The sequence below is a fragment of the Prunus mume genome, linkage group LG3 (genome assembly GCF_029339155.1).
Source record: "Prunus mume cultivar Tortuosa linkage group LG3, ASM2933915v1, whole genome shotgun sequence".
In the NCBI taxonomy this organism is placed as follows: Eukaryota; Viridiplantae; Streptophyta; class Magnoliopsida; order Rosales; family Rosaceae; genus Prunus; species Prunus mume.
The window spans coordinates 2,135,463-2,146,080 of record NC_142700.1 but is presented as its reverse complement, the minus strand read 5'-3'; the positions used below and the strand labels follow the sequence as shown (position 1 = coordinate 2,146,080).

The 10,618-nt window shown below is 38.5% G+C and overlaps 2 protein-coding genes across 2 annotated transcripts; both read right to left on the bottom strand.

Annotated features, from left to right (window-relative positions):
• Positions 1–3,664: 3,664 nt before the first annotated feature.
• Positions 3,665–7,912, bottom strand: LOC103324659 (internal alternative NAD(P)H-ubiquinone oxidoreductase A1, mitochondrial-like). The gene is given in 10 exon segments (XM_008226753.3): positions 3,665–3,978; positions 4,068–4,247; positions 4,347–4,461; positions 4,548–4,711; positions 4,793–4,858; positions 4,957–5,117; positions 5,250–5,463; positions 5,684–6,219; positions 6,222–6,364; positions 7,203–7,912. Coding segments are annotated over 9 exon segments (1,650 nt in total). The 5' UTR covers positions 6,280–6,364; positions 7,203–7,912; the 3' UTR covers positions 3,665–3,822.
• Positions 7,913–8,058: 146 nt separating this feature from the next.
• On the bottom strand, positions 8,059–10,615 carry BFN1 (bifunctional nuclease i). The gene is made up of 9 exons (XM_008226751.3): positions 10,480–10,615; positions 9,920–10,100; positions 9,707–9,814; positions 9,522–9,577; positions 9,321–9,404; positions 8,994–9,089; positions 8,805–8,869; positions 8,593–8,666; positions 8,059–8,422 (listed from the first exon to the last, which is right to left on the bottom strand). Exons 1-9 carry the CDS (start codon positions 10,612–10,614, stop codon positions 8,283–8,285), a joined length of 939 nt encoding a protein of 312 aa, XP_008224973.2. The 5' UTR covers position 10,615; the 3' UTR covers positions 8,059–8,282.
• Positions 10,616–10,618: the final 3 nt, after the last annotated feature.

The window sequence follows — 10,618 nt, the reverse complement described above, 5'->3', positions numbered from 1 at the left end:
GAAAGCTGCTGGCCTTGGAAGAAGAGCACTCAGCAAAACCAAGTTGTATTGTATCTCTACCACTTCACAAGACAAAGAAGAAGAAGAAGAGAGAGAGAGAGAGAGATGGAGGGTGCCACAGCAACTGCCGGGAGAGCAATGATGAACGGTGGAGATTTGTCCAGGAGATTATCTGCCCGTCCGATTCCGAAGAGGGGTCAGGTGAAGATGGGAATTGTGGTGGGATTAGCCAATTCTGTGGCTTCCATCTTTGGTCCTCACCGCCGTCCATCAGTGCACAGCCAGTCAAGGAACAACTCCTAGAGTTACTATTCGATTGCTGTTTGTTCATCATGTAATGGATTTTAATGTTTGTACATTGTAGAATTTTCTTCAAATATATATTGAAATGAGAATTTGTTCAATCATTTCATTTGATATTGATACAATATTATTTATTTATTTGGTACCCAGATAGGTATATTGTTCAAAAATTTGGCTGATATTAAATCTTAAACCCCTAGTTAGAAAAGAAGCCAGGAATTTGAGACTTAAAATTGGAACACAGCATAAAGGACCCACTAATATGTAGTAGTTTGGATCAATTGCTCCATCAAGCAAGGTTTTGAATTCAAATCCTAACATTTGTGTAGTGTATTTGATAGCCCTCTATCAGTAGAAAAAGTTGTTCAAAAATTGGAACACCACAAGCAACAATCGCTTTAAAGAGTATAATTTGAATAGCTATAGCCTAGTCAAATAGTGTATAATTCCACTCTTTGGCCTTGAATCTTGATTATGATATGTAAGTGCCTACGTACCTACATAAGTAGAACATTACCACATGCAAGTAACAATAGCATGGGATTTGATTCGATCAGTACAGTGGTAATGCTGAATTGAAGCTTCACAATCGAAACTAGGGCGCGGCAAAATCACAGAAGAAAAAAGGATCAAACCAGCCATTTGGGGAACTATTTGTGTTTTGCGGTAAAATGATTTGAGCGCTTTATATGAGAATCATTGTGATCAATGATTTATATAACATTCCACATCGACCAATAAAGAGGGGGTGATGTGCTTTATATATACATACTTACCTCCATATAGCACGAGACATTTTGGGAGCTCACTGGCCGAGGTCATGGGAACTCAAGTAAGCGAGTTTAGGCTAGAGCAATCCCAATATAAGTGACCCAGTTCCCATAAACAAAACTGTGAGGGCAGAGAGAGGGCTCAAAGCAGACAATATCATCTACGGCGGAGCAAACGTAGCATTCATGCTCATCTTCATATTTTCATATTTAGATCCGGCGCATGTATTTGTTCACTAAAATATGATGTTGAAAAAAATAAAAAAACCAAACAACCTTATTATAAAACTAAAAGAAAAACAACCATCAATCAACTCCAATATAATAATCCCACTGCATAGATCGAATCTATGCCTATGTAAACACAATCTGACGTAACTAAACACATGTTTGTAGAGATTCTGGGGGCGTACATGAACCAATTCCTTTTCACTATAAGATCCAGTGTATGGCACTAATTAGGGTTATTATACTAATTAATATTCCAACATCTCCTTCCTAGTCTTATCGTTTTCGAAACAAAGTTTCAAATAAAGATCTTCCTAATCAAACCTGTTTGATTTTGTGCACTTAAATTAATAATTAAGAACAAGCCGTGCATGAGGAGACCCGCAACTAAACAGTCACTTGGGTCCTTATAGAAAAGAGTGACTTTTAATTTCTCAGTGGGAACAAAATGGCCATGTGATTTTTGTGGACCATAATATTGTCTAGTTGAAACAAAAACCGAGGATTCATACCTTGGTCCTAGTTTGAAGCTTTACCTTTGATTAACTTAAACCAGACTTTAGGTACTAGTTATCATGTTGCATTAAAACAAAACAAAGAAGAAGTTGTCGTGTTCATATTTGCTAGTTTCTTTTGTTGGTCAGAGAACTGAACAGCTGGCAAGGTCAAAGTATTTTTATAATCCCACAGATTAATTCCTTGAATTGTTCAGCATATCAGGTTTTGAATGGAGATTAGTTTAAGCAGGTGAAACACTCGTGTGAAACATTATTTTGCTATTTTAAGTCAATCACAATATACCACACGTGATATTCTATGATTACCCGAAAATAGCAAACCTTTTGCACTTTTTCTACAAGAAAGAATTTTGTACAAATGAAAAAGATTTGCATAAAGGGGAGGGGACTGTACTTGTTCCATTTAAAATCAACACACAAACACTGACAATACAAAAAACTGCAAATGAAGAAGGGTTCCCTCTATAATTGCAGATAGTTACTAGAATAAATAATAGGTTCAATTTTCAGCCTTAATCTTGTCGATAATCCAAATTATTAGAACTAATCTGTTCCGTTTAAACACAATCTGTCATCATTAAAATATATTTGTGTCCACTGTCTAGTAGTGAGTTTAGGTTAGATGAAATACAATGAACCAAGCTCCTTCTTCCCACTATCAGATCAGATTCAGTGAATGAAAATAACATAATCCCATATTTAAATTAGCAGTTGAACAAAAAGAAGAAAAAGGTTATGGCGTTAGGTAGCATGGGAGCGGGCCCACTTCCTTGGCTCTTGAGAAAAAGAAGAGCTGCAGACAAAAGGTGCCGTGGGTGGGGGCATATGCTTTTTCAGTCAAAACTTTGATGATGGGAATCAAATGGCCACGTGAGTTTTATGCAAAAGTTTCTTAATCTTTTACTAGTCGTGAGGTGATGACATGAAAATGAAATGAGACTGACTTTTCAAGGTCAAGTCGTCGAGAAGATAAGATATTTGGGTTATGAATTCAAGGGAGCTTTAAGCTTTTTTAATGGAAAACCGACACAGGAAACCACTGAAGGTGAAGTATGAACGCGAACTTCGGAGGTCAAAATTGTCTTTCATCAAACTCTTACAGTCAAATTCTACCAGCAAACATTATCATATGATTATGCAGCATCCGTATCTAACGCACCAACCCAAAAATATATTAAATTAAAAAAAAGAAGCCTTCTTTCGCCAGTGCTATATAAACCACGCGAGGAAGAAAACCCAAATCACAAAACATTCTCACAGCTCAAAAGTTTCAAGCTTTCAAAATTCCATAGCCATTTCTTCTGTCTTGCTTTGAGAAAGACTGACCCTTTTGATCCCATAAGATAATCAGAAGCAAACAAGAAATGGAGGGTGCAAGGTGTGCTATGATCAACGGTGGGAATTTCTCTCAGAGCTTTAATTCCGGCCGTCTGATCCCAAAGAGGGGCCAGGTCAAGGTGGCTATTGTTGGGGTTCTGCTCCACTCTTTCTCTTCCATATTCTCTGCCAGTAGCCGCCGCCGTGGTGGTGATGCTCATCACTTCTCTTAACTGCTGATGATGTTCTGAATCCAGTTTTCGGTGAAATTAAAGATTTTGATGAGTGAGAGGAAGGGAAGGGTACAAAATTTTAAGCTCTTGTCTTGGTTTTTTGTATTTTTTTGCAACAAAGGCTGTACAAATTTTGTAGTTTAAAGATTATATCCAGTGGAATATGCTTTGTTTTTACTATTGGGTCCTTTTTATAAATTCTATCGCCAATTGCTGTTTTGCTTCTTGAGCGTGTGTCTGGAATTTCAGCCTATACTTTGAATATCAAAGACAAGGGTTTCAGAACAGACTCCAGTTAGCAAAGATCATCTTTAAATTGAACCAAAATTTGAACCCAACTCAACAAATTGAGAGAAACGCAGAGACTAAATCCAGCTCAAGGTCTCAAGCCTCTTTAACATATGTAACCATAAATAATATGGCCAATGAGTGTGTTGTGTTGTACAAATGATATCAACCTATTCTTGAGTTGTCTCTGCCAAAGACAATCGTGGTAGCCCAGTTTACTGCAACATAAAACCTGTTCCTCCAGCTGACGACTCGCGTCAGATAAGCGGAACGCCAAATGAACCAGCTCAAGAATCCGGCAAGCGATATGCCTTTTGCATCCTGCCAAAAAACATGCTCAAGAGATTAAGGCAAATGCTTTGATTGTAAATCACATTTGCCTTTATGATAAAAGGTTGAAAAGCGCCTACCTTCGACTGGCGTAAATCAACCAGTGCCTTATAGCGTCCAACTGTTGCCATGCTTCCAAGGTGCTTGTACACAAACGGCTCTCCTAGAGGGATGTCTTTTAAGCTCAAGGCCTTGCCTGCATTTCGTGCCCCAATCTTGTTAAACAACTCGACCAGATATTTTCCCTCCCTTTCTGCCACCTATTTGAAACATCGTCAAATGAGTTAGTTTAAGAAACAAGAGAATGCATGATATATGACAGGCTTGACAGCAATGTATAGTTTCTAGGGAACAAAAACCTGAGCTAAAGCTGGAAGAACTGGCCTCCCTGTCTGCTCAAGAAAACCAGCGCAATCTCCAAGTGCAAACACATCTTCCACGGAAGGAACCCGCAACCACCCGTCGACACCAATCCTGTATTACTCCAAAGAGCTGATTTTAGGTTCTTAATACATTGAACAGAAGGAAGAAATCAACCAAAGAAATGCGGGTGCATTTACCTTCCGCCTGCGGACTTGGGAAGATCAAGTGATTTCACAAACTCTGAAGGACCAACGCCTGTAGACCAGACCAAAAGGCCATATGGAACATCAGTGCCGTCGTTGAGAACTATCTTCTCTGGATGCACTTCTTTCACAACACCTCTCATAAGGCGAACACCACACTGATGCAAAAGTTTACATTTCAAATTAATCTTGAACTGACAAGAAATAGCCTCCAGAATGTTAGAAGCAAATCAACTTACCTTGGTTAAGTGATTTGTTGCATATCGCCTTAACCCAACATCGAAGGATGACAAAATCTCATTTGCCTGTTAAAAATAATACAGAAAAAAACAATCATTGGTTTCGTAGTTCATCTCCACAGAAATCCAATGCATAAATATAGAAGACAATTACAAATGAGTACCTCAATGAGAGTGACTTTGATGTAATCCTTAACATGAGTATACCGTTCACGGACATCTTTCATGATAAAATCACTCAGCTCGCCACTGAACTCTACCCCTGTAGGGCCACCTCCAATAACAACACAATGTAGGAGGCGTTTCCTTTCTTCCTCTGGTATGCCTGCAAATTAAAATGGATAAGATGTTTGAGAGAGGAATTCCAATTCTAGGCAATTGTCTTGCACTCATCCTTCAGAGAGCAAAACATAGTTTTCAAATATCTATTATCCTCTGAGAGACATATAACACTCACCTGGATGTTCAGAGAGCATCAGGTTCAAGAGAAGCTTCTTCCTAATCTCTTGGGCATGATTCACTTCACGGAGGAAAAATGCATGTTCCTTCACACCCTTGATACCAAATGTCAGGGGCTCAGCTCCAGCAGCTATGACGAGCTTGTCATAGGCAACTTTGAATCTGTAAGGTTCATGAGGCAAGCCACCCTTGCTAATCGTCTCACAGTACACCTAATACGAAAGAAGAAGATTAACTCTTCTGTTGCTTTGACTTCAAAATGGTACGTTATTGCAGTACCCTACCAATATCATCTTAATGAATTTAGGTAGGAACTGATCTTGCATCACATGCTATGGCATTGCATATATTACCCTCAAACGAAAATAATTGATAAAATTTATGTTGAACAGAAAAAGAAGGAAAAGAAATTGTTAGAGAGGATTTAGTTACCTCATGTTTGTCTGTGTCAACACCAACGCAGGAAGCCATATAAAAGAAAGAATTGGGATCTGTTGCCAATGCAGATTGTATATGAGTAACAGGTTCAGCGACTGAACGGAATTCCAGGGTACCAACGCAAGTTGAAGCAAGCAAAGGAGTGAAGACCATGTGATTCCTTGGTGATATGCAAACAACATCATAGATCTTGGTGTCTAGTCCCTTAAGGAATCGACAGGCCGCCCAGCCAGTACCAAGGACAACCACTCTTGGCTTTTGACCTGGCTTGGTTGCTTCTAGTCCCGGATATTTGGGATCGTTGTACTCCGAATCAGACTCCTCAACAATCCTTTCTGCAGAAGGATATTGATAAGTTGGGGTTCCCCTTATTCCCCTGCTCCAAAAACTATTGTGATTCACTTTTGAAATGCTGGAGAGGTACAAAAAGTTTCTATTTCTAGTGTCAGTTTCGAGTGAAGGTAAGGAACAATATTTGCGTGTGGATGCTCCCTCGCACAACATATCCTTCTCACTCGTGCGGGCGGATGCCCTGATGGCGACCTTCTGAAGCCATTTCTAGCAGTCCTAGCAATCCTTTCTAATGCCATGCTGGGATCGAGTACCAGTCCCTGAAGCAAGACACAAAGTACCCTTTGAACCCTCTAAAGAGAACCAAATTGGTGCTTGATCAACCTGTTGAAATTGAACCAAGGAAGGTGGAGGAAGTGAGTTATGAAACTTGCTACCACTGTAGGAGAAACATTTGAAGACAGAAATATTTATAGGCAGCTGAATTGACCACTCCAAACAGGTGGAGAGGTGATGACAACAGGTAGGACAATTAGAGCTACACACCAATCAAAGCAGGTAACATTATTGACACATGACAACGATAGTGTCCAAGATACTAGTTGACTAGAAAACAAAAAACAGCTTAGCTTGCTAATCAGCTGATGGCAGAAACAAAGAGAAAGCTCTTGTAAATTTAGGAGCCAAAAAAAAAAAACATAAAGAACAGCAGCTTATTACTTATGCATTGCCTGCACAAATTAACATTTAATACGTAACTGGCACATCCAACGCAGATAACTCTTCCATGTTAAAAGAAAAAAAATTCATGACCGCTCAATTCTGCCAAATATTTCTTTATCGACAATCCCAACCTCCAGATTCATGAACTTTTTCGATTGAATAATTAAGGTAAACATACTGGATGGCAGCAAGCAACAAAGCTACTCGTAAACAGAACAACTCTGTTTTATATGCAAAGATCAGCATGAAAAGGCACCAAAAATTAGACCCAAAAGGCGAAAAATAAAAACTTTCAAGTTCAAAAATCAAACTCAAATGTAATACTAATTCATCGACATTTTAATAAGCAGATCCTATTAAAAAAACAAAGAAACAAAAAAAAATGTTTTATACATTAGAAAAAAAAAACAAAACTACAGCCAAAGGATTGAGAAACACAGCAAATACGAAATCTTTGACAGCAGTGATCTTTATGAAGCATAAGGTTGAAGAACATTACTGTATTGGAGCGATGAATCAGTGAAAGTTTTTTGCTTTAGAACACAGAGGTCGTGCGTATGTGGTATAAGATCCAAGATTGTTGGAGCAGCTTCTTAGGACAAAAGCGAAAGGGTTTCCATGTCTGTTGTTAATGAATTATCACAAAATCTAAATGGCGATCTATAAAATAAATATGAGAAGCGAACAAATGGAGGCCAGAGGGAGTTGAAAAGGCGCCGGCTTGGGGCGCAAGGAAGTTTGGTTGAGATTTCAGAGGTACATATTATAAAATAGTAAACATCAAAAGACTGGAAAAATAAATAAAGGGTCTGAATGTTGGTTCGAGGAAGGAGGCAGATACACAAAAATACAGAGACACGGGAAGAGGAAAGAGTGCTACTGTGTGTAGTTTGGCATTTCGTACGGCGAACGTGTTTTGGTGTCGTTTTGTTTGGTCAAGGTTTTGGACTAATGGAGGTCCTCCTTCAGTTGGTCCCACTCCCATGAACCATCAGATCCTATAAACCCTAAACCCTAGCACTTAGTCAGTGGTAAAGACAAGAGACACGGTCAGACAAAGTTTGAGGTTGGCGTGTGAATTGTCTTGTCTTCCACGATATCGGGGTCGTCCTTTGATTGTTTCTTTCCTCTTTCCTTTTTGGTGGTGTCAAATGGCTGGCAAGGCCCAAAACCATTACTTTTTTGGGTCCAAATTTGGGCCCATGAATATGAGCTTAATTTTGTTTTTGTTTTTTTTTTTGTTAGTTACTGTCCATTCTCAATTAAAGAAGAAATATATAATAAAAAACCTGGCTGTCAAAGTTTGAGAACATTATTGTTATTTCATTAAAAAGTTGAGCAAACTTACAAGGGTTGGAAAAAAAATGTTTTCTTTTTTATTAGGGATCCGTAACACTACATTACTATATCAACACGACAAGTGATGTTACAAAATAATTTTTACACATAATTTATAAATTAGGAATGAAGTGAAATAACAATTTTCTAAGGCACAATTTGGTGCATGGGTTTAGGTTCATGCTTGAATTTGGTGTAAGTTGTAGTTGATGATGGCATTGGCTTGTATTGTATAGTTAGGTTAGGTGGGTGAACGTGATGCTTCATCACCAACTTGTGTTTCTTGAGAAGAGAAGACGCGATTGAGGATGGCAGCTAAGCGGACTCCACCTTGAGCAATCCTCTTCTCCACAACAGGTAGCCGAGGAAGGAAGTAATCATCTAAAATATTCAATCACATAATTAATTAATTAACAAGGAAATTGGATCAAAATTCCAAAATCCTGCTTGTTCTTGCTGTTGGGTCTTTTACTTTGGCATTTTCAATATTCTGCCAATTTCGTATTGAAATTTGGAAGTGACAGTAAAATGTGTTTGCCAAGTATATATACCTGTTAGAGTATCACCCTTCTTGACGTCCTTGTAACCCCACTTGCAAGCTATGTTTATACTCTCTGTAGCATAACTACGTACGTAACAAGGTATTCAATACTAATATCGACAACGAAAATATCAAAGGTATGTATGCATCGTACATATGTACACGTGTGTGTCCGTGTGTGTATGTAGAGAGAGAGAGAGAGAGAGAGAGAGAGAGAGTTACTTGTTCACACATGAATGGTGATCATCACAATGTTGCCATGATGTAACATCATCAGACCAGATTCCCTGTTTGCGTAGTATATATAATGAATTAATACATAATTTAGCTCAAGTTATTTAATAATTCATTCATATTTTGCCAAGCATCCCTTAATCTCATATAGTTACGTTAATAAACATTGGTCCTTACATCTGTGATGTTTCCCTGTATGTCTTGTAGGAGGAGTTCCATGTCCTTGTCATAATAGTCCTTCAGGGCTTGCAATAGAATCTCCCTATCCCATACCTGCGGAAACAAGAAATTTCTGTTCTTAATTTTTAAACAAAACGAAAGGTTAACACAACATACATTGTTTTTTGACTGGTAGTAATCCAATCCGACATAACTCATTAAAAAAAGAAGTATTTTCTCTTCCTGTCAAACTATATTGCTTGGCTTCTCAAACCCTTTTTGTTTCTCTGGCAACCGTGTCTGTCTATTTAAAAGGTCTATGTAGCTACAAGTAAAAGGGCTTACATGGTGGAGATTTGATTTGTGTCTGAACCAACGCAAGTCTATTGTGTTTCCTCCCTCATCTGTCGTGAATCCAACGTGCATTGGCTGCCAAAATATACACAAGAAGATGATCAGAATATAAAAACTCAAAAAGAAATCCTTAATAAGTTCAATCCAAAGAGAGCTATAGAAGAACGTAAAATGTTGGAATTGGCCACATACCTGATGGATATCTCCCATGAAGTGTGACAAGAAAAGCAAGGCCTCAGTCATATTATCTGCAAAGAGTCCAAGGCAAACAAACCATGGTGTTGTTGTTGTTTGTCGTGCAAGCAAGAAATTAGCCATTGACAAAACCTAAAGCAATGGAATCAATCTGCACATATAATAAAATCGGGGTTCCTTACATCGACGGTCAGAGGTTCCTTCTGTGTAGTGTGAAAGCTGAGAGGTGAAATTTTGGATGGCACCAGCAACACACATGTTCTTCAAGCCATGTGTATCATGACAGTCCCCTGTTATCCCAAATTAAAGTTAACATGGCACAATTAATAATGTTGCAATTCTGCTAATTGATTAAAAAGTACTAAACAGGCATGGTATATATTGATAAAGCTTACTTGAGTAGTCAAAGTTGCAAGCATTATCAGGTGTGTCAATGAAGTGAAGCGGGCTAGTCCACCGGTATCTGTACCAATGCCTGATTTGGTCTGGCCATACGCACAGAGCGGACAAGTCGCCATCGACGTCGTGAGGTAGTAAATTTCTAACGGCTTCTGCTGCTTCAGGCTCTAGAAGTGCCTGCAGTTTAACAATAATTAGTCAATGATCTTTATAAGGATTGAGATCCTATCGAAACTCAAAAATCTAGGACATGCAAAGGACGGTGTAGGTCCGAATTTGAATTTTCATTAAGGTTTCAATTCATTCAAAAACCCATCTGACTTGGATTGGATGATCAAATCAAACCCAAAAAATTAAAATTAAAAAATTGAAGAGTAAAAAATGTTGAGACGTGTAAACTACTTGGAGTGACTGCATTTACATTTTTTTTAATGGACATGATTCTAAACTAGATGGAATTTTGGGCAATTCATTTCAATAGTTCCACAATCATGATGTTGCTCAAACAGAACAGGACCTACTTCCCACTTCCCAGAGTGATGGAATTTGGGTTTACCTGTGCAATCCGGCATGTCATAATATGACCCTCTTTGCTCCATCCTCGAGCTCTTGGAACTATAATGCAAACAAACGCTAACAACAAAACAAACCCATGAAGGGAAAATCCCCCAAAGCATCTATACCTGTCCATCTTA

Bases quoted from the DNA above. Each gene is read 5' to 3' on its own strand.
- BFN1 (XM_008226751.3), bottom strand. From the start codon at position 10,614: ATGGACAGGTATAGATGCTTTGGGGGATTTTCCCTTCATGGGTTTGTT. The intron at 8,870-8,993 runs GTAAGGACCAAT...CTACGCAAACAG, and splicing joins TACAGGGAAACATCACAGAT to GGAATCTGGTCTGATGATGT. The intron at 8,667-8,804 runs GTAACTCTCTCT...TTACGTACGTAG, and splicing joins CACCATTCATGTGTGAACAA to TTATGCTACAGAGAGTATAA.